Raw genomic sequence first — 22,707 nt, 5'->3', positions numbered from 1 at the left:
AGCAAAGACCTAAAGTGGTTATAAAATACCGGTACTAATAAACATGTATTTATACAAACACAACAAATCTAGCAAAGGATACACACCCAAGTTTTAACAGCAGTTATCTTTCACGAATCAACCTGGAAAGGAGACAGAAGTACACATTTCCACAACACTGGTTTCTGAAACAAGCGTCTCCCACCAGACAATAAAAGACCAATGTTTAAAAATTGTCAGTCAGCTAAAGTTTATAGGAATTTCAGGGTTTCTTCTAACATTACTACCATCAAAGTAGACTACATAATCCGTGTTAAGCCAGTTTTTTTATTTCCTTTTATTATCAGGAATAACTTCCAAGTGTGACTCTCTGAAGCTGGGAACACAGCAGTCTTGGGAGGGAGGAACCCTGGAGATGGCCCTGAGAGGCTCTATACATCCACAGGGGACACCATGGAGAAGACGCCTCTAAGTACAACAGGGGAACTGGAAGACCTCCAAGAATCTTTCAAATCATAACACAACTAAAATTTATGAAAATATGGAAGAACATTTATACAACCAGACCTTCAACAGAAAGACGACTTAAAATGTATTAGGGAGCTTGTTTCTAGCTTAATCAGCACTCGATTCAATATTCTGCAGAATTGTGCTTTTTAAAAAGAAAAGCCACCAACAAAACCTCAGCACTGTCAGAAAGGCAAGTAAGTTTTAAAAGAACCAATCAATCACTTCTAGAAATATTTTCTTTTTGAAGTCACATGTTTACCATGATAAGAAACTTGCTGCTACAGGCAATAACAAGGTTAGAGAATATTGGATATTCACACAGATTGCTTTTATGTTTGTAACTACAACTATTCAATAACATGATGAAATGTAATCAAAGTACAAGCTCTTAGAATAGACACTCATTCAAATGTAGCTTGAGTCGTAGGCTAAAAATACCACAATTAAAAATATCCTTATTGCAAGGGCACTTAATCTTTTAAGTATGCTGCACAATGCTCCAGATCAAAGCACCAAGTACAAAGGACTGCAGTAATAATAAATATCTTCAAAATGTATTAAATGTAAAACCTCAGAGATAGAGGATAAGGGATAGCAAAGATTTAATAGCCATTACCAATATGCCAAATATATCACTTAGAGCCCAACGTCCAAAAAGATGTATACATCAATGATTTGCAAACGCATGACTGATCAAGAGCTAATATTTTATATAAGTAGAATCAGAAATTTATTTCATTAACAGACAGTACTATTTTTCATGGAATTTTTTTGTTGTTTGTTTGCTTTTTTCCTGTTTGTTTTTTTACTCTGTGGCAACACCTTGAGGAATGAGTGGGATCTTAAATCCCCGACCAGGGATTGAACCCAAGCCCCTCGCAGTGGAAACATGGAGTCCTAACTGATGGACCACCAGGGAAGTCCATGTTTTGTGTTTTACCTATCAAGAACAGTAGGCAAGATCTCAAAATTCCATTTTACGGAAGAGAAAACTGAGAACACTGTTGTTAATATATATCAAGAGAGAAAAGCTAAGGAGCTGAGTTGGTACAGGAATATGAAAAGTAGCTGTGGAAAATAAAAGGAAAAACATGTCAGCAACTGAGGTTGAACGTGTTCTTTATATGTTGGTTTACATGTTACTGGACATAGAAAAATCAATGTCTAATTATCACAGATCATATAAATGGTTATTAATATCTTACATCTATACTGCATTTGTATTTTACAACCCTTTCAAATATTTTGTTTTATGAGGTAATAAGACAAATGTCATCTCTTTATTACAGGTGATGAGGAGGGAAGTACAAAAAATCCAGAACTTCTCAAATTTATTTGACTATGAGATATATTTTAAATTATAATGTATCATCAGTGGATGCCAACAGAAGTTCATAATCTATATGGTGTGTTTAAACCAGACAACAAAAATTATTTAATTTAAATTATTTAATTTGCAATTTTTCAAAAATATTGAAAATAACAAAAATATGTTTATTGAGCTCTAATGAGTAATCAGATGTTGTACTAAATGTTTTATGCTCATTATCACATTAAATTCTAACAAAATCCTCTAAAGTGGGCACTGTATTATCCCATTGTAGCCATGAGGAAACTAAAGCACAGAAGTAACTTTCCAAGTTCTCTAAGTTCAGTTCAGTTCAGTCACTCAGTCATGCCCAACCCTCCGCGACCCCATGAATCACAGCACGCCAGGCCTCCCTGTCCATCACCAACTCCCGGAGTTCACTCAAACTCATGTCCATTGAGTCGGTGATGCCATCCAGCCATCTCATTCTCTGCCATCCCCTTCTCCTCCCGCCCCCAACCTTTCCCAGCATCAGAGTCTTTTCCAGTGAGTTAACTCGTCACATGAGGTGGCCAAAGTATTGCAGTTTCAGCTTTAGCATCAGTCCTTCCAATGAACACCCAGGATTGATCTCCTCTAGAATGGACTGGTTGGATCTCCTTGCAGTCCAAGGGACTCTCAAGAGTCTTCTCCAACACCACAGTTCAAAAGCATCAATTCTTCGGCGATCAGCTTTCTTCACAGTCCAACTCTCACATCCATACATGACCACGGGAAAAACCATAGTCTTGACTAGACGGACCTTGGTTGGCAAAGTAATGTCTCTGTTTTTTAATATACTATCAAGGTTGGTCATAATTTTCCTCCCAAGGAGTAAGTGTCTTTTAATTTCATGGCTGCAATCACCATATGCAGTGATTTTGGAGCCCAAAAAAATAAAGTCTGACACTGTTTCCACTGTTTTTCCATCTATTTCCCATGAAGTGATGGGACCAGATGCCATGATCTTTGTTTTCTGAATGTTGAGCTTCAAGCCAACCTTTTCACTCTCCTCTTTCACTTTCATCAAGAGGCTTTTTAGTTCCTCTTCACTTTCTGCCATAATAGGAGGGCTTAAAAACATCACTGTGAACTATTGCCAATGCATTATTCAATCATAAGACCCTGCCGTAACAAGCAGGTAGAAGATTAGATACTGACTCACCAAGTGAGCGATCTCTCCATCTGGTGGCACATTTCTTAAAGGTGAAATCCTTAAATTTCACTTAACTCATCAAATATATCACTATTTTTCCCATATGTTTTCCGATATAACTTTTTAAGTTGACATACTTTTAGATTTAGAGAAAAGTTACAAAGTTACAAAGAATTCTTATACACTCACAATCAGATTTCTAAACATTAACATTTTATCACATCTGTATTATCTTTTATATACACATACGAATATGCTTTTTATAAATCATTTGACGTTAAGATGCAAACACTGAATCCCTTTACCCTTAAATGCTTCCTTCAGTGTTTACCTCCTAACAACAAGGAGAGTCTCTTACATAGTTACAGCATGTAATTCCTGTCAAAACCAGGAAATTAATATTAATGTGATACTACTATTCAGATTTTTCCAACTGTCTTAATAATGCTTCTTTCACAATAAACAATTTTTAAAAATAAATCCTAGACCCATGTCTCTTTAGCTCCCTTTACCTGGGATAGTTCCTCAGCATTTCTGTGGTCCTCTTGAGACTGCCATTTTTTTTTTTAAGAATACAAACTATTATATAGACTGTCCCCCAATTTGTGTTCAGTTAATGTTTTCTCACAAGGAGGTTCAAGTTATCTATTTTCAGCAGGAATACCACAAGAGTGATGCTATCTAACACTTAACAATACCCAAGGTCCAGTGCTAAAGAAACAAGCAAACAAAGTTACCAGCCTAATAGGAACTATAATCAAAAAGAGGAAAAATTAATAGAGGCAGTCCTAAGTATCGAGTTATTGAAATAATAACAGGCACTTTAATGATAAAAAATGTTCAAGAGAATGAATTAAATGATAGTTTCACCAAAAAACCTGGAATCTATTTGTTAAAACAACAAATTCTTGACATCTAAGTAGGGACCCTTAGAGAAACGGCTGATTCCAAAACTGTGAGGCAAAGTATAAGGGAGGCTTGGAAAACTTCTTGTGCCAGAAAAATTACTTATCAATAAAAAGAAATGATCTACTGATAAAAGAAAAAATACCAGAAATCACAAAATCCTTGAGTAAAATAAACTTTAGACAAAAGGTGTGTTCCACTGACTTGAAGTTCTAGAAGACAAAAACTAACGTGTTGTGAAAAAATGAAAAGTCAAGATGGAGGGACAGAGAATGAATGGAAAGAGACATGAGAGAACTTTCTAGGATGACACACGTGAATTTGGGTTACACATGTGTATGCATTTGTCAAAACTCAATGGAATACAATGCTTAGATTTGTGCACTATACTATATATAAAATGTCCTTACAAAAAAAGAACCACAAATAAATACTGAGCTATTTTATGAGTAGCACGCATAAGTGTATAATGGTACAATGTGCGGACATCTATAACTCTGAATTGTCTCATGAGAAAAGGATGGAATGATAAATGGACAGAGGGAATATCGGTGATAAAGCTATGTAGCAAAATCTTAATTACAGAATTCCAGTAGTGAGCATATCCATGTTCACTGTAAACCCTTTCATATTATTTGTAAGTCTGAAAAGTTTTAACAGTAAAATATGAAGAAAGGGGATTTAAATAAGGCCAGGCAGAACTACACACACACACACACATACACATCAATTGCTTAAACCAAAGAAAAAACCATAAGTGTACCCCTCCGGGTACATACCATCATGTATGGTATGAAGGACATACCATCATCAAGGAGCCAATTCCCTACAGAAATAATGGTCACCAGATTATAACATCTTTAAGGCTCTGAAAGAAAATAACTCCCCGAGCATTCCCAGGAAATATATCGATACTTCAAAAATGAAAGTATTTTTTGTAGGACTGACGTATTCTAAAATTCATCTGGAAGCCTTTAAAGAACCAGCATGAGGACACACACTATCAGTCATGGTAACGACACTGATGCTGGTATAAGAAAAGACAAATGAACAGAACAATGAGCCCAAAAACAGATGCACACATATACGGTCACCTGGTTTGTGACAAAGTTGCCCCTTCCATGTAGTGGAATGATAAATGCTGCTCACTTAAGGGATAGCCATGTGGAGAAAAATGTACATTAATTTTCCCACTACCCCAAACAATGGCTGAATTAACCACTCTGAACACAAATTCAGCTAGTTTTTCTAAGATTTCACACAGGCTCTGCCTCAAAGAATAAAGAAGCACATACACCCAATGCAGGCCAACGGGATAATTATGGGAGACTCCTTACTACCTTTTTACCACGACACATTTCCTTTAAACCATACTGTTTAACTGTTTTTAAAAGTAGCTTCTACTTATAAAATTGTCCTAAGACTGTATTAATTGCTTTACATGCATTATGGAGTTTAACTTTCATAAGACTCTTTGAGGTAGCTAATATTTTACATATGAGTAAACTAGGCTCAGAAAGGTTAAATAACTTGCTCTAAGTAATACAATAAAGTAGCAGAGCTGAAGTTATGAACTTATGAATAAATAATTTGGCATTATTTAGCAGACATAATGTTTCATTTGTTTTTTTTACTAAAATTCTATCATTCCTTGAAACACTCTTTTAATGCCTCATATGAAGCACTAAAAAGTATTTTCTCATAAGCCCTAAAATGTGGATATGACAATTCTCATTTAGGTATACTGGATTTCACTGGTCTATTCTATAAAGTAAGATAGACTAAATGTCTATACAGCTGTTTCCATCTCTATTTGCTTATACATCCAACATCTTAATACAAATATTTTTATCCTTATGAACTACTGATGATTAATTTAGCTTTAGAGGAAGGAAGGGGGAAAATCCACATTTACTTTACAATCCCAGGGAGCATTCTGCTACAATATGAAACAGCTCCCTACCACAGAGAGACTCCTGACATAACAGAGATACAGGGCTCATGTTACCAGGGGGTACACTATGAACCTATTCAGTTCAGTTCAGTCGCTCAGTCGTGTCCGACTCTCCGTGACCCCATGAATCACAGCACGCCAGGCCTCCCTGTCCATCACCAACTCCCGGAGTACACTCAAACTCATGTCCACAGAGTCGGTGATGCCATCCAGCCATCTCTGTCGTCCCCTTCTCCTCCTGCCCCCAATCCCTCCCAGCATCAGAGTCTTTTCCAGTGAGTCAACTCGTCGCATGAGGTGGCCAAAGTATTGGAGTTTCAGCTTTAGCATCAGTCCTTCCAATGAACACCCAGGATTGATCTCCTCTAGAATGGACTGGTTGGATCTCCTTTCAGTCCAAGGGACTCTCAAGAGTCTTCTCCAACACCACAGTTCAAAAGCATCAATTCTTCGGCGATCAGCTTTCTTCACAGTCCAACTCTCACATCCATACATGACCACGGGAAAAACCATAGCCTTGACTAGACGGACCTTGGTTGGCAAAGTAATGTCTCTGCTTTTTAATATACTGTCTAGGTTGGTCATAACTTTCCTTCCAAGCAGTAAGCGTCTTTTAATTTCACGGCAAGTTACCAAATGCTTCCTAAGCACAACAGCCTACTAACACGTTTTTTAAGTATTTGAATCCCTTTTTGGATTACTTTATCAGTTTCGTCCAATTGTGCACAACTGTTTCAAGGCCGAACGTGCCCCCCAATCATTTTCCTGGCAGGGGTAATGCACAGGGTCGTCCTTGCTGCGCATGGGCTCTCTCTAGTTGTGGCGAGCAAGAGCTACTCGTGGTGGCGGCGTGCACCCTAGAGCACGTGCTCTGCAACAAGAGAAGCCACCAGGTGGCTTCCAGGGTGCACAGGCTTCAGTAGCTGTGGCACTGGGGCCCAGTAGTTGTGGCTCACAGGTCCTAGAGTGCACAGGCTCCAGCAGTTGTGGCACACGGCTCCACAGTATACGGGATCTTTCTGGACCAGGGGTCAAACCCATGGACCTCTGCATTGGCAGGCAGATTCTTATCCACTCTACCACCAGGAAAATTCATGCCATAATCTTGATGTCACTGAAATTAGGTTTCCAAAAGGTCACTATTTTGTGACATTTGCTGATCAGAACTGAAGGAATAAAAAAGAGCAAAGCAGTTTTAAAAACAAAAAAAAGTCTTCTAGCATATCTGTGTGTACACAATCCTGTGATCTCTCAAACCAATCTACAACACATCTCTAACAATTCAGGATAAGAAGAGTAAGAGGCAGAGACTACGGGTTTAAAAAAATCAATGACTAATCTAGTACCGAAGTCCAGACCAGAACAAAGCAGTGAGAAGAACATGGCAAAATTAACATACGAAGATATTTCAGAGGTAAAATCAAAGATTTGGTCATAAAATGATTAGATGTATAGGACAGAAACATCCAATGGAAATGGTTCTTTTAATAATTCTGATATGTAAAAAGGGAGATGAAAAGCCTTGGGATAAAGATGAATCATTTGAACATGAGTTAGTAACACCCAGAGACTGTCCAAGGAGATAACTGGAAACAAATTAGGTGTTCAAAGGGAGATCAGGGCTACAGGAAGGTATTTGAAAATTTCAGTTCAGATCAGTCACTCAGTTGTGTCCGACTCTTTGCGACCCCATGAATCGCAGCACTCCAGGCCTCCCTGTCCATCACCAACTCCCAGAGTTCACTCAAACTCAAGTCCATCAAGTCGGTAATGCCATCCAGCCATCTCATTCTCTGTCGTCCCATTCTCCTCCCACCCCCAATCCCTCCTAACATCAGACTCTTTTCCAGTGAGTCAACTCTTTGCATGAGGTGGCCAAGTATTGGAGTTTCAGCTTCAGTATCAGTCCTTCCAATGAACACCCAGGACTGATCTCCCTTAGGATGGACTGGTTGGACCTCCTTGCCACACAACAAACAAATTGAAGTCCAGGGAGAGAGTAAGGTCTCCAAGAGGCAAATATATTGAATGAGAAAGTGGCCCAGACTGAACCCTGGGGGGGTGTACTCATTTAGGAGGTATAAAAAAGAACAACAAAGCTAGCGAAGGGAAAGAAGAATCTGAGGGTTATGATGTTTAGGAAACTAGCAGAGAACATTTCAGTAAAATAAAGCACTAACAGCATTGAAAGACAGAGGTCCAGCCAGATGTGGACTTCCAAAAAAAAACAACACCTCTCAAATTTGGTGGTTAACAAACAAGTCATCAGTGTCCTTCAGCACAGGAGTTTCCGCAAGATGAAGGGAAACCTCTGGAGAAGGAGCACAGTAAACAGACAGGCTGAACTGTGCTCAGATCACAGCTCTGCAGTTAACTGTGTACCACTGGGCAAGTTGCTTAACATATCTGAATCTCAAATTCCCTGTCAAATGAAGACAACACTACCACTTACCATGATTGCTACAAGGGTAAAAGGTAATTGTAAAAAGTTTTCAGCACAGTGGCTGGTACTAAGCCATCAATAAATATTGTTTAAAAAGTTTTCAGCACAGTGGCTGGTACTAAGCCATCAATAAATATTGTTTTTATATGAACTCTGTTTATTTTGACGTTCTCATTCTCCATATAAAAGAGTATCTACCAGTATAACACATGACAAAGAAGACATACATAAAACTTTTAAAACGTAGTGAAGAGTGAAGATAAAATTTAAAGGATTTTCCTTTTTGCCTATTTACAGCTACCAATCCAAAAAAATGCCCTTGTGATGACAAGAATGTGAAGAAAAGGACACTTTCACACATTATTGGCAAGACTGTAAACTGGAACAAGATAACATTTCTGAAAGGAAATTTGGCAGTGCCCAATAGCACAATGGTTATGGCCGACCTAGATAGCATATTAAAAAGCAGAGTCATTACTTTGCCAACAAAGGTCCATCTAGTCAAGGCTATGGTTTTTCCCGTGGTCATGTATGGATGTGAGAGTTGGACTGTGAAGAAAGCTGAGCGCCGAAGAATGATGCTTTTGAACTGTGGTGTTAGAGAAGACTCTTGAGAGTCCCTTGAACTGCAAGGAGACCCAACCAGTCCATCCTAAAGGAGATGAGTCCTGGGTGTTCATTGGAAGGACTGATGCTAAAGCTGAAACTCCAATATTTTGGCCACCTCATGCGACGAGCTGACTCACTGGAAAAGACTCTGATGCTGGGAGGGAATGGGGGCAGGAGGAGAAGGGGACGACAGAGAATGAGATGGCTGGATGGCATCACCGACTCAGTGCACATGAGTTTGGGTGAACTCCGGGAGTTGGTGATGGACAGGGAGGCCTGGCGTGCTGTGATTCATGGGGTCACAGAGTCGGACACGACTGAGCTACTGAACTGAACAGCACAATGTTAATATCGTTTGACCCAACAAGTCTCCTTCTAGAAATGTTGTGGAAATAAACCTACTACAAGTGTCCAAGGACTTCCAAGAAGGTTCCCTATAGCATTATCAGAAAACAAATGAAAAATATACCACATAAAAGTGCTTATAAAGTATAAAACATATGATAAAAATTACAGGGCAGAGTCACAATAAAGGGGTAAATTGTTCCTGTTTTGCTTCTTGGCCTTCTCTATTACTGATTTTTTTTCTGACAGAGAGCATCCATAACTAATATAATTTTAAAAACATTAAATCAAAAAAATTTTAATTAGTACACTGGTTTTAGATAAATCTAAAACTTTCTGTAATTCACTGTTCTTTCAAAAAAAGAAAAAACACATTTGTTCTTTCTAATGTCAAAGTTTAGCACATGTATTAGATTCTCTCCTAGGTAACACAATCTTGCCACACCAACTGATGTCTAAATTATTCACTGGCCACCGAACTGGTACTCTTCTGTGGCAGCAGGCACTCTGCTAATAACATCCCAGGAGCTGAATTCCATTCACAGCAAAATGCTGAAGACTCAGAAACAACTAGGCACATGATTCCTGGGGTGTGTGTGGTCAGAACTGACATCTAATCCATGATGTCATTACACTCTATTACAGTACATTCATGAGACTATATACAACTTTGAAACAAAGCTATATAGCACAAGAGGAAAACTAATAAAACCTTAGAAATTAAAGACTTTCATTTGACTTAATTTTATAAACCATCACAAAAGTTTTCATTTTAACCTGTGAATAACTGTTATATGCAATTCTAGAATACAGTCATTCCAATCTGACATAAAATACTGATCAGCTGTTTATACAGCATTACATTTATTACATATTTTACATCTATAATCATCAGAATTAACGAACTCACTCTGCGACCAAGCTTTTACAAAATAATTTTGTCCTACACCTGACTATATTACTTAGCACATGTATTATGTACTGTTATCTTATAAACTAATATCATACCTATATAGCAAGAGAATCATAAAACTTACTTTAAAACCTATTAATGTGCAAATATATAAAGAATCATCCTCACAAGTCATATATACTAAGTAACATTAACTATTTTAATATTTCATATAGTCTAATAAATAAACAGGAACACAGGACCCAAAACGGAATACAATGAAATGAACTTAATTATATTTCAAATAAAAAACAATCACACTGAAGATGGGGGAAGGGGGTTGAAGAAGAACTAACCTAAGTAACTCTGGAATATAGTACTTTGAATACATTTTCCAAGTCTAAGGCTAAGACTAAAAGAACTATAAATAAATGTGTACTCTTGTTAGTAAATTAGCAGTGGTATGGGTTAGCAATTCCAAAACTATTTGATGTGTATTCTGAAATTGAGCAAATAAGTAACACTGGATAATGAGAGGCAAGTTTCTTGATATGAGAAGAGATCATAAATAAAGGAAGACAGAATGAATTCTGAGGTGAGGGAACTAAACATATCAGTATGAATTCATTGCTTTACTATAATCTCCAATAAAAGGAACCACAGCGCTTTAGAAAAATAGCCAATACAAAGTATGGAACAAGAAAAGTACAAAGTAAACCTGGAACACCTTGTGATGCCAGCAAGGAAGCTCTCTAGGAAGGATGGGGCCATGTCAAAGGTACCCAACAGCAAACTTAAAAAGGCTCTTCCAAGGGCTTCCCTGGTGGCTCAGTAGTAAAGAATCCGCCTGCCAGTGCAGGAGACACGTGTTCAATCCCTGATCCAGAAGATCCCACATGCCACAGAGCAACTAAGCCTGTGTGCTCCAAGTTCGGAACCTGTGCTCTTGAGCCCATGCTCTGTGACAAGAAAAGCCACTGCAATGAGAAGCCTGTGCACCACAGCTAGAGAGTAACCTCCGCTCTCCCCAACTAGAGAAAGCTCACACAGCAACGAAGACCCAGCACAGCCAAAAATAAATAAAGGAATTAAATTTTTAAAAATAAATTAAAAGGCTCTTGCTAGACAATTTAGGACAACTGTGCAGTAAAGCAAATGACAAGTAATGAATTACAACCCACTGCATATGAACCTGTAAGTCTATACGACAACAGAGTAAAAGAAAGCTCTTCCTCATAGGAGAATTCCTTTCATAGAGGAATGACAGAGTTTGAAAATCATCATTTTGCAGCCCCTAAGTTAATAACTGTTAAAGGCCATATTCATCAATGGATGCTAAAACTGGTCTGTGAAAATAAGATAAGAAACAGTATCTGTGAATAGTCTCAAAATACCACAAGATACAAAAATAAACCTTATAGTGGAAAAATCTGGCAGTCACCCCCTCAATCAAGTGATCAAAGTTAACATTACTAGCAATGAGACAAATTGACAGCATATGCCTCCCAATATTTGAGGACAAAGCATCATTTCTGTAAGTTAAAATACTTAACCTGAAAACATCAGACAAACTCAAACTGACAACACTGTACAAAATAACTGGTCTGTACTCTTCAAAAGCATCATATAGTTGAAGTACAATAGTGTATGTTTTAAGTATATAAGTACATATATACTTAAGTATGTAAGTTTTAGTATATAAGTACAACACAGTGATTCACAATTTTTAAAGGTTATACTCCATTTACAGTTGTTACAGAATATTAGCTATACGCCCTATGTTTCACAATATATGCTTGTATTTTATTTATTTTATATGTAATAGTTTGTGCCTCTTAATTCCTTATCCCATCTTGCCTCTTCTCTCCCCCCTTCCCTCTCCCCAATGAGAACTAGTTTTTTCTCTATCTGCTTCTTTTTTGTTACACTCATTAGTTTATTTTTTAAATTTCATATGTTATCAAACAGTATTTGTTTTTCTCTGACTGACTTATTTCACTTAGCATTATACCCTCCAAGTACATCCATATTATTGCAAATGGCAAAGTTTCATTCTTTTTTATGGCTAAGCAGTATTCTATTGTGTATATACAGCAAAGCATGACAACTGGTAAAATCTGAATTAAGTCTGTAAAGCTACTAGCACTGAATTGATTTTAATTCCCTTAAATTAAATAGTATAGAGCAATTCAGTTCATCAATCAATAATACTGATGTCAACCAACAATGATTCTGATTATTGCACTGGGGTTATGCAAGGGATGTCCTTAAGTTTAGGAACACACACAATCTCTTATATACATACAGTTAAGTATTTAGAGGTAAAGGGGTTTTACATCTAAAACTTGCTCTCAAACACTGTAACAACAACAAATGTACATGTGTATCTGTGTATGACACACATAGAAAAAGAATGAGGATGAAACCGGGTGGTGAATTTGAAACACTTAGAGAATCTAGGTCAAGGGCAGAAAAAAATTTTTTCTCACTATTTTTGCAACTTTTTATTGCCTAAAATAATTAAGACAAAACAAAAAAATAAGTTCATCTTGTGAGTCTCTCTCCTTGTTCTTTTCCTGTTAGAATACTTTACTTTTCTGGTTATCTACACTTTAGATTGTAAGCATCATAATGGTAGGGTCTTTATTTTTGGTCCTCAATGAATAACCAGCACCCAGCACAATACTTTACACTGTATAGGCACTAAGTATTTTGAGTGAAAGACTTAAACATGGGCCAGATTAGAGTTTTCTATTCACATTATCTTTTCACTGAGGTCTCCATCAACTGATGAATGGATATATGAAATGTGGTATATCTATAAATGGAATTATTTGTCAACAACAAAAAATGAAGTGCTGATACCTGCTACAATATAGATGAATCCTGAAAACATCATGCTAAGTGGAGGGGGGAAGCCAGTTAAAAAGAACAACATATTGTATGATTACATTCATATGAGATGTTTGGAATACGCAAATCTCTAGAGACAGAAAGTAGATTTTTGGTTGCCTAGGGCTAGAGGGGTGGGAAGATTGGGGAAAGATGCGTAAAGCGTGCTAGGGAGCAGGAGTGGGGGTTCTTAGAGGGTAAAGAAAATGTTCTAAAATTGTGGTGATGATCACAAGTGTGAATATACTAAAGGACAATGAATGTACACTTTAAATGGATAAAATTCATAGTATGTGAATTATAGCTCAATAAAGCTATTAAAAAAAAACTTTTAAGAGCTCTGTCAAAATTTTTATTTGAAGGCCTGATACATGGAGTAATTTATGTATGTGACCACACCCTATGGCATTGAAGATCACATTATAGACTTTTGGAATCATCTATTAAAACATCTGTTAAAACTAAACCCAACTGACAACTTTATGTTTGTCTAATAAAGATTCCCAAACAAAAACAAGTTCTTTGATACAGACAAGAAGCTACCAGCAATTTCAGCCAATATTAACCTTTTAGGTAACGGTGGCTGTGGGACAGACAACACTCCTTAAGACTAGTCCATCCTTGGGATTCCCTGGAGGTCCAATGGTTAAGACTCAGCGCTTTCACTGCTACGGCCCAGGTTCAGTCCCTGGTCAGGGAACTAAAATCCCACAAGCCAAAAAGAAAAAAAGACTGACTAACCCCTTCTCTCCTCTCAAGGCTCATTCAAGTCAAGAGTCACCTCTCCCCAGACCCCTCTCTAAACCCTCAGATTAGGCTCAGTGCTCTCCTCTGGGTTCCCAAAGCGCCCTACACAGGGCTCTACCCTAGAACTTCTTGAGACAAACTATTTTTCTCCTCCATTAAATGAGAAAACTGTTTTTATCACTTCTGTATCCCTAGCACCTAGAACAGCATACAGAAAGGGCTCAACAAAAATTGTGATGAACTTGCACTGTAAACTTGGACCTGTCTGACTTGTATAAGCCTGTTTTCTACTTTTTAAACGGGAATTCCACCACCAAGCATTTTATCTAAGAACACAGAAATTGAGATAGGAAAAACAAACTAGGAATTTGTAAAAGCACTTGAAAAAAGTACCCTATATAAAATATTGGTTATTTTATTAATAGGCCATCCTGTGTGTCTTAATTTTGTTACAGAAACTTTGATACTGAGGGTTTAAAAAAGGCATGAGGGGTTGGGAATGAACTAAACAAAAGCTGGTAACCCGGAATTGTTTTTTTACCTTACATATCTCTTTGTCAACTATTATATGCAAAGAAAAAGCAGCATTTACTTCAACAACCACTAATGCTAAAAATTAATGCTAAATTATTCAGTCAAGTAGCAAAGAATACAACCGCTATACAGGTTACTTTCCAGCCCATTTTCCTGTCTCTATGTTCTGAAATGACTCAGAACCACAGGCTAAAATTCTATATTTAAAAAAAGAAGAAAAAGATATTTATGACCCGAATGTTGCCACCACACCTCATAAATACAGCCCCTTCTGCTGCTAAAACCTTTTATGCATTGAGCCCTACGTGTTCTTGACAGAAACCATACTCAAGCAGCTGAATTTAGAACATGCTGACCTTGAGCAAATCAATGCCCTTAGCATGTACTTCTGGCTTATATCACTACAAGAGCTAGACAGCCTCACCATCTATAGCAATCAACAATTTCTGGCCACCATCCTCTGTCTATTTTAAGACATCCCTACTATGTTTCTGTGCTGCATGGTTCAAAGAAACAGAAACACATGAACCTGTGTTTAAACACAAATCGTTTACTTTGGAACTTGGGCTATGTGTTCCCACTGTGATTAGTTCAAAAATATTTAATTTGGTAAGTTGCCACTTCCTGCTTTCATTTTTTAAGTACAATATATTTTAAACAAAGAGTAAAAAATCAAGTATGAGACACTTTTGCTTATTACCTCATCGGGTTTATAAGTAAACTCAGTCAAACCAAGGTAGAATTGATCAAGTACACACCAATGCTGAAAAATAGTGGTTACCTGCTATTTTATGCAAAATTATACAGAACATTAAAACAGTACCTGATTAAGGACTACATTACATTTTCACTAATTTACCATAATATTTCCTAACTCTTTTAACCTTTGAATCCAACTGACAGAAACTCCATTTTTAAATTTTTGTTATCCACACAACAGCAACCAAAATGATAAATAACATTAGTCTTTTTATAATTAAGAAACTTTTTTAAAAAACGCTAAACTTAGAACTTGTAAGTCCAGAACCTATATAGCTTCTGAAATTCAGGTAAATTATTTACTAGAAATTTATGTATAAAAACAAACTAGAAACTACTAGTTGTACTCAGCAATTATTCATACCTTATTTTTCCATTCCCAAAAGAGGCTATTTGTGTAAAAGCCTAATGTTAAAAACCAATATCATAAAATATTTAGTATTTTAGACTGCTCTTTAAAGGATTTCTTTTACTCTCTTGAAACACTTAATAAACAGATCATCTCAAGTATAAAAATAAAGCTCTTTTTTTACTGTCATCCAAAAGAAAAGATTTCAAATAAAGAAAAGGAGTCAAGGTATTACACATAACTAAATCTGATACGCCGAATAATGCAGGACCCAAATATAATGAAGTCATTTACAAACAAGTGAACTAAATATAGAGCCCAAGCAGCTGGAGCCTGGGGGTTTATATAATACGCTAGCTGACTGCTCAAAACTCATAAAAAGACAGAATCCACAGAACACAAGGGAAAGGTTGTGCATGTCCTCTCATGCTGCTAAATCAGATTTTAAAGGAATTTTTCCAGAGAAAAATTAACTAAAAGTTAATCTTGTGTTATATTAAATTGGGGAAAAAAATTTGTTTTTGGTCAGGAGCACAGAGGGTCAAATAAATCCAATTATAGGAGATATCAATTAAGACTCATGACACTGCTACAACTACAATACCTTTTAAACCATCTGAAAGGTTTTAAGAACAGTACCTAGTACTCTCTGACTAAAAATTATAACATTAGGAATATAAAGGGTAATTTAGGCTATACTTCTAATTTCTAATATATATTTTAGTAAACTTAATTATCAACCAAGTGACATAAATGTGGGTTTCCTTCCTCCTGTTCTAACAATAAACTTCATGTTTTTGTCTATTTACGAACTTATTAATAATGGCCAATATTGTCAGAGCTTTTATTTGCCCACTGTGTTGGGGTTTGTGGGGATCCAGAATACACCAAGACCATAAAACTCATTTAAGCTGAAATGAAAAGAATTTCTCAAAATTATAAGACTATGAATTTAAAAACATTTACAAACTTAAGATATTCTGAATCTTGGTAATGATTAGCTACCCTCAAGACCATTTACTGTACTCCAGGCTAGCATTATATTAATCATGGCATTGCAGTACATGGAAATTATTTTCTTTTTTAAATTCCACCCATAGTATGAATATCAAAATAGCATTACCTAAAACATTACCCCATGGACTGTAGCCCACCAGGCTCCTCTGTCCATGGGATTTTCCAGGCAATAATACTGGAGTGAGTTGCCATTTCCTTCTCCAGGGGATCTTCCCAACCCAGGGATTGAACCCAGGTCTCCCGCATTGCAGGCAGATGCTTTAACCTCTGCGCCACCAGGGAAGCCCAAAGCACATATGTAAAGAACATAACCAAACTTGTTACGAAAAAGCAGCTTGAACATTTGTGGTAGCCATGGAAGTGAGTTTAAATCTTAAAATTACTAATCAAAGTGACTTTCTATATTTTTAAAACTTTTCTAAATGTTGTTATATCAGATGTGTTTAAAAACCTAGGTTTCTTAAGCTGTGAAAAATGCCCAAGTAAGTGACTGCTGCTCAGTCATGCCTGACTCTTTGCAACCCCATGGACTGTAACCTACCAGGCTCCTCTGTCCATGGAATTCTCCAGGCAAGATTACTGGAGTGGGTTGCCATTTCCTTCTCAAAAAAAAAATGCCCAAAGAAATGTACAAAATTTACTATAAACTCTTTCTCAATATTTAGACTTCCATTTAATCATCATTAACCACCTATCATAACTTTCCTTCCAAGGAGTAAGCGTCTTTTAATTTCATGGCTGCAATCACCATATGCAGTGATTTTGGAGCCCAAAAAAATAAAGTCTGACACTGTTTCCACTGTTTTTCCATCTATTTCCCATGAAGTGATGGGACCAGATGCCATGATCTTTGTTTTCTGAATGTTGAGCTTCAAGCCAACCTTTTCTCTCTCCTCTTTCACTTTCATCAAGAGGCTTTTGAGTTCCTCTTCACTTTCTGCCATAAGGGTGGTGTCATCTGCATATCTGAGGTTACTAATATTTCTCCCAGCAATCTGGGGGCGGGAAGAGAAGGGGACGACCGAGAATGAGATGGCTGGATGGCATCACCGACTCTGTGGACATGAGTTTGAGTGAACTCCGGGAGTTGGTGATGGACAGGGAGGCCTGGCGTGCTGTGATTCACGGGTTCGCGGAGAGTCGGACATGACTGAGCAACTGAACTGAACCACCTATCAATCCTTCAGGTCTTCTATTGACAATAAAAATAACCAGATGTCTTTAGCACAGAAATTTGCAGTAGAAATTTCTATTCTGCTTGAGCAGATTTTACGCCTAAATTTTTAAAGCCTCAAACCTAAACTGAACTTATGTTGATCTCTATGTATCTAAAGCAGCCTTTTTCACCACATACACACACAAAATTATTTCATTCAGCAAAAATTCAACACTTATCAAATAATCAAAAAATAATTATCACCTACCTATAGTACCGAGATTGCAGATATGTTGAACAAACAGTCTTTGACACGTGACTGGCTGACCCAAAGTCTATTACTTTAACCCTGTATGGCTGTCGAACAGGATCCACCAACATAATGTTCTCTGGTTTGAGGTCTGCGTGAATTAATCCAAGACTTTTCAATTTTTTCAGTGCAGTAGCCACTTGCTGAAGAATGGGTCGAATGACTTTTAGTGGCAGGGGACTGAACTTATTTTGTTTCAGAAAGTCATACAAGTTTTGTTCCAGCATCTCAAAGACTAAACAAGTATGGTTACGGTGCTGAAAGCATTCATAAGCTCGTACAAAGTTATATTCATCGGCATTTTCAGTACTGAGCCTTGCTAATATGCTCACTTCTATCTGACCTTGACGTGCATACGAAGGGTGGTTCTTCAAAATTTTGATTGCTACAATTTCATTTGTCCCTCTTTTCCAGCATTTGACTACCTGGCCAAAAGTGCCTCGACCAAGGAAATCAAGGACTTCGTAAGTATTTTTCACGGAGCATAAGACTTCATGCTGTACTAACTGATAGTCCCCTTCTCCAGTGGCACAGTTCTGTTTGGTTCCTGTGGTAGTTGTCACAACGGTCACCGGATTTCCCATGTTGGTTTGCAACATCGCAGGGAGTATGGACACCTCATCCACAATCTGCATCGCGCTGCTATGATTATCCAACTCCTCACTCTTGCGCTTCAATCCACATCGCTGGGGGCCTTCTAGGAAACTGAACCTGTGCCGCCACGCCCCAATCTGAGGTGCCTCCACTTGAGTTTGCGGCGCCTGAGCTGCTATAACCTTTGTAGCACCCGCAGTGTTTTTTATAACAACAGCACTTGTCTGCAATGAAAGGTTGTGTCCCCGAGGTCTGTTAAATGGTATTTTTGTCTGAAAAGCACTACCCTTCGTGGGAGGATGAGAATTTCCAATGTTTCTACCATTCACATAGGTCCGTGGATAGCTTCTTTCCTGGAATACACAACTGCTTGGCTCTACTTTGAGTTTCTTCACACTACAAAAGGCACTTGACTGAGTTTGATAAATATATGGTGGGTAGACCAAGACTTGTGAGGCCATACCTACAAAAACAAACAAACAAAAAAGGGTCACATTAGCTACAAAAGTTCAATTTTTTAACTCTCCTGAAGAAAACTTTTAACGAGTCAACTCCATAATTTATAAAAACAGTTAAGTTCCATGAAGATTTTCTTCACCTTGGAGAAGATAAATATTTTTACTGTCTCCATTTTAATTAGTGTTTCACATATTTTGTGCATTGCATGAAAGGTTGGGACTAAATAGTTGAGAACCTTCATTCAATCAATCAATCTTTATTGACAAGCTACAATGGCTAAGATATGCCCAAGGAACTGTACCAACTATTTTCCCTCCAAAAGAAAATGTACAGATCCTTAAAATGTATGCATCTGGCAAAAGTAAGCATTCTATTACCAATATATCATTTATGATCAAACCAGAAAATATATATTACACAAATGTTGTCATATTCCTTAAACTTAAAGCTCAAGAACTACCTTGGGGAAAAAAATCAATTGTAACAAGAAGTATGTGAGTCATTTCCATGATGTTCTCTTTGAAGTCCTTTTCACATCATCCCTGAACACATATTAACAGTAAATTCCTTTACATTCAAATCAAAGTGATATAGTGGTTGTCCTTTATTTATTTTTTTGGTCCAGTCCTCAGGAGTGACAGCACTGAGTCCTAACCACTGGATCACCAGGGAATCTCTAATACAATACCTTCCTGATGAAGCCTTTCCTAGAACACACACACTCACCACTCACACTCCAGGCATGATATGACATGACGGACATTATATTTGTCAGTGTATAAAACAGTCTTTCTCACTACATCTAAAACAAAATACTCAGAATATAAAGTTTGTTTTTAATAAATTTTGCTTGCGAAGTGATTTCAAATGATTTCCATTCTTTTAAAAAATGGGACTTTCCTGGTGGTCCAGTGATTAAGACTCCTTGCTTCCAATGCAGGGGATGTGGGTTTGGTTCCTGGTTGGGGAACTAGATCCCGTATGTGGCAACTAAGACCCAGCACAGTCAAATAAATAAAATAACCAACAGACTGTCATTACAATATGTAATATATGCAATACTTAAAATAATATGAGCTACCACCTACTATGCAACAGTTTGACAAATGCTTTATTTGCAGTATTTTATGTAGTCCAAGTTTGCTGTTAAGAAAATTAAAGCTCAGTGCATGAATGCTAAGTTGCTTCAGTCGTATCCAACTCTCTGCGACCCTACAGACTGTAGCCCACCAAGTTCCTCTATCCATGGAATTCTCCAGGCAAAAATACTGGAGTGGGTTGCCATGCCCTCCTCCAGGGGATCTTCCCAACACAGAGATCAAACCTGCATCTCTTATGTCTCCTGCATCAGCAGGCGGGTTCTTCACCACCATCGCCACCTGGGAAGCCCAAAGGGACTAGTTAATTGGTTCAAGGTCATACACCTAAGGTGAAGTAAAACGAACAGGAAGATACACTGCCCCTTCAGGTAAAAGGCATAAATTTATGCCTCTTTCAACTTCCTAAACAATTCTTGTTACTAACTACCACTTTCCTAAGTTGACCTGGCTTTGGTAAGAAATCAGCTACAAAAACTTATTACACAAATTAAGATTTGTTCAACATATATGAGAAATTGTAAATTGAAATCCTGGATCTTTTCATCCATTTTCTTAAAATCTTGTTGGCATCTATTCTATGCTGTTGCTCGGGGGAGTTTTTCAAACTCCCCCAATTTATCATCTGTTTAATGGTGCAAAGCCACATCAATAACTCCTTCTAAACATATCAAGCTCGCTTAACACTGTGAAGCTCCCCAACCTCATCTTCAATAACTTAACATTACCATTCTTCTTATTTCAAATCCCTTCTGTAACCCACAATCACAGAAATACACAGAATAACAGTCATTGCAGCCATGAAATTAAAAGACGCTTACTCCCTGGAAGCAAAGTTATGACCAACCTAGATATAAAAAGCAGAGACATTACTTTGTCAACAAAGGTCCATCTAGTCAAGGCTATCGTTTTTCCAGTGGTCATGTATGGATGTGAAAGTTGGACTATCAAGAAAGCTGACCACTGAAAAATTGATGCTTTTGAACTGTGGTGCTGGAGAAGACTCTTGAGAGTCCCTTGGACTGCAAGGAGATCCAACCAGTCCAGAATTCTAAAGGAGATCAATCCTGGGTGTTCACTGGAAGGACTGATGCTAAAGCTGAAACTCCAATACTTTGGCCACCTCACGCGACGAGTTGACTCACTAGAAAAAGAGTCTGATGCTGGGAGGGATTGGGGGTGGGAGGAAAAGGGGACAACAGAGGATGAGATGGTTGGATGGCATCACTGACTCAATGGAGATGAGTTTGAGTGAACTCTGGGAGTTGGTGATAGGCAGGCCTGGCGTGCTGTGATTCATGGGGTCGCAAAGAGTCAGACACGACTGAGCGACTGAACTGAACAGTCAATAAAATTCCTAAAATATCAATTGTAAATATACTAATAGATTTAAAGAAAAGCATGAACATAAACAGGAGAGACATGAAAACAACTTTTAAAATGGAACTAGTGAGCCTGGATAATCCCATGGACAGAGGAGCCTGGTGGGCTACAGTCCATTGGATCACAAAGACTCTGACATGACTGAAGTGATTTAGCACACATGCATGCATGTTCTCTGATCAAGAATCAGACAATTCAGATATGGTACAAGGTATTCATGGAGCACTATGTGCAAAGAGATATAACACTGGAAACAACCTAAACATCCATGCAAAAGGCATGAGTTAGATACACTTTGATACACAGACCAACTAGAATCATTTTAAAAAAGAATGAAAACAATCTATTTAACCTGCTACAACCTGAATCCCAATACTGCAATATGAAAAAGGCAAAATTTAGGAAAATGTGTACTTTACTATCGATATTACCATATATGTTTAATTAAAGGGTGAATTACATATCTGTATTTTTGCACACACATTAGTATCTGTACATAAATAAGTTATAGGCTGCTTTGCCTTAGAGAATAGTAAGACTACTGGGGGCAAAGAGAAAGATTTACTTTATGTGTTCTTTTAACCACCTTATTTTTTACTTTGTACATGTATTAACCGTTCAAAAAAGTTTTTTAATCATCTGGGAACCTAATAAAACATATACATAAAAAATTTCAACATGAAATAATATACCTGGGATATGCTTCAAAATAATAGACAAGAGAAAGTGGATGGAGAGATAGATAAAATGAGATTAATCATATATTATCATAGGAGCTTGACTGTAAGTAAAAAGGGGTTCATCATACTATCCTGTCTCCTTTTGAATGCTTACATTTTTCCTTAATACAAAGTTCAGTAAAAATATATTTAAAATTCCAGAAAGATTCTGGTTCAGTAAGTCTGCAATGAGGTTCAAGTATCTATATGTGTACAAGTTCCCAAGGCCATTTAGATTCACATTAACATCTGAGAATCAATGTGTCTGTTCAAAACCCTAGGAAAATTCAAGTCTTACCAACTGAGGGCCCTCAAGTCTAAAACATCAGGTTGATGTTCTAGAGAATAAAAGGTATACAATCCTAGGCCAACTCACGCCATGTTAAACCAATGTGTTACATGGACAACTTTATGCCATAAGGGTGGTATCATCTGCATATCTGAGGTTACTGATATTTCTCCCAGCAATCTTGATTCCAGCTTGTGCTTCATCCAGCCCAGCATTTCACATGATGTACTCTAAATATAAGTTAAATAAGCAGGGTGACA

At 37.4% G+C, this 22,707-nt stretch overlaps 1 protein-coding gene across 6 annotated transcripts in view; it reads right to left on the bottom strand.

Moving 5' to 3' along the window:
* Positions 1-22,707, bottom strand: part of HIPK3 (homeodomain interacting protein kinase 3) — a 90,128-nt gene that overhangs the window by 45,165 nt on the left and 22,256 nt on the right. For all 6 annotated transcript variants that reach the window (XM_055423795.2, XM_055423800.2, XM_055423798.2 and 3 more), the window contains exon 2: positions 17,865-18,963. In XM_055423795.2, the coding sequence (XP_055279770.2) occupies positions 17,865-18,961 (1,097 nt within the window). In that variant the 5' untranslated portion in view covers positions 18,962-18,963. The remainder of the gene's footprint in view (positions 1-17,864; positions 18,964-22,707) is intronic.

The sequence above is a fragment of the Moschus berezovskii genome, chromosome 14, assembly GCF_049115385.1.
Source record: "Moschus berezovskii isolate FMDL1 chromosome 14, NW_MosBer_1.0, whole genome shotgun sequence".
In the NCBI taxonomy this organism is placed as follows: domain Eukaryota; kingdom Metazoa; phylum Chordata; class Mammalia; order Artiodactyla; family Moschidae; genus Moschus; species Moschus berezovskii.
The sequence above is the reverse complement of the archived record's forward strand: the minus strand, read 5'-3'. Positions and strand labels throughout refer to the sequence as shown.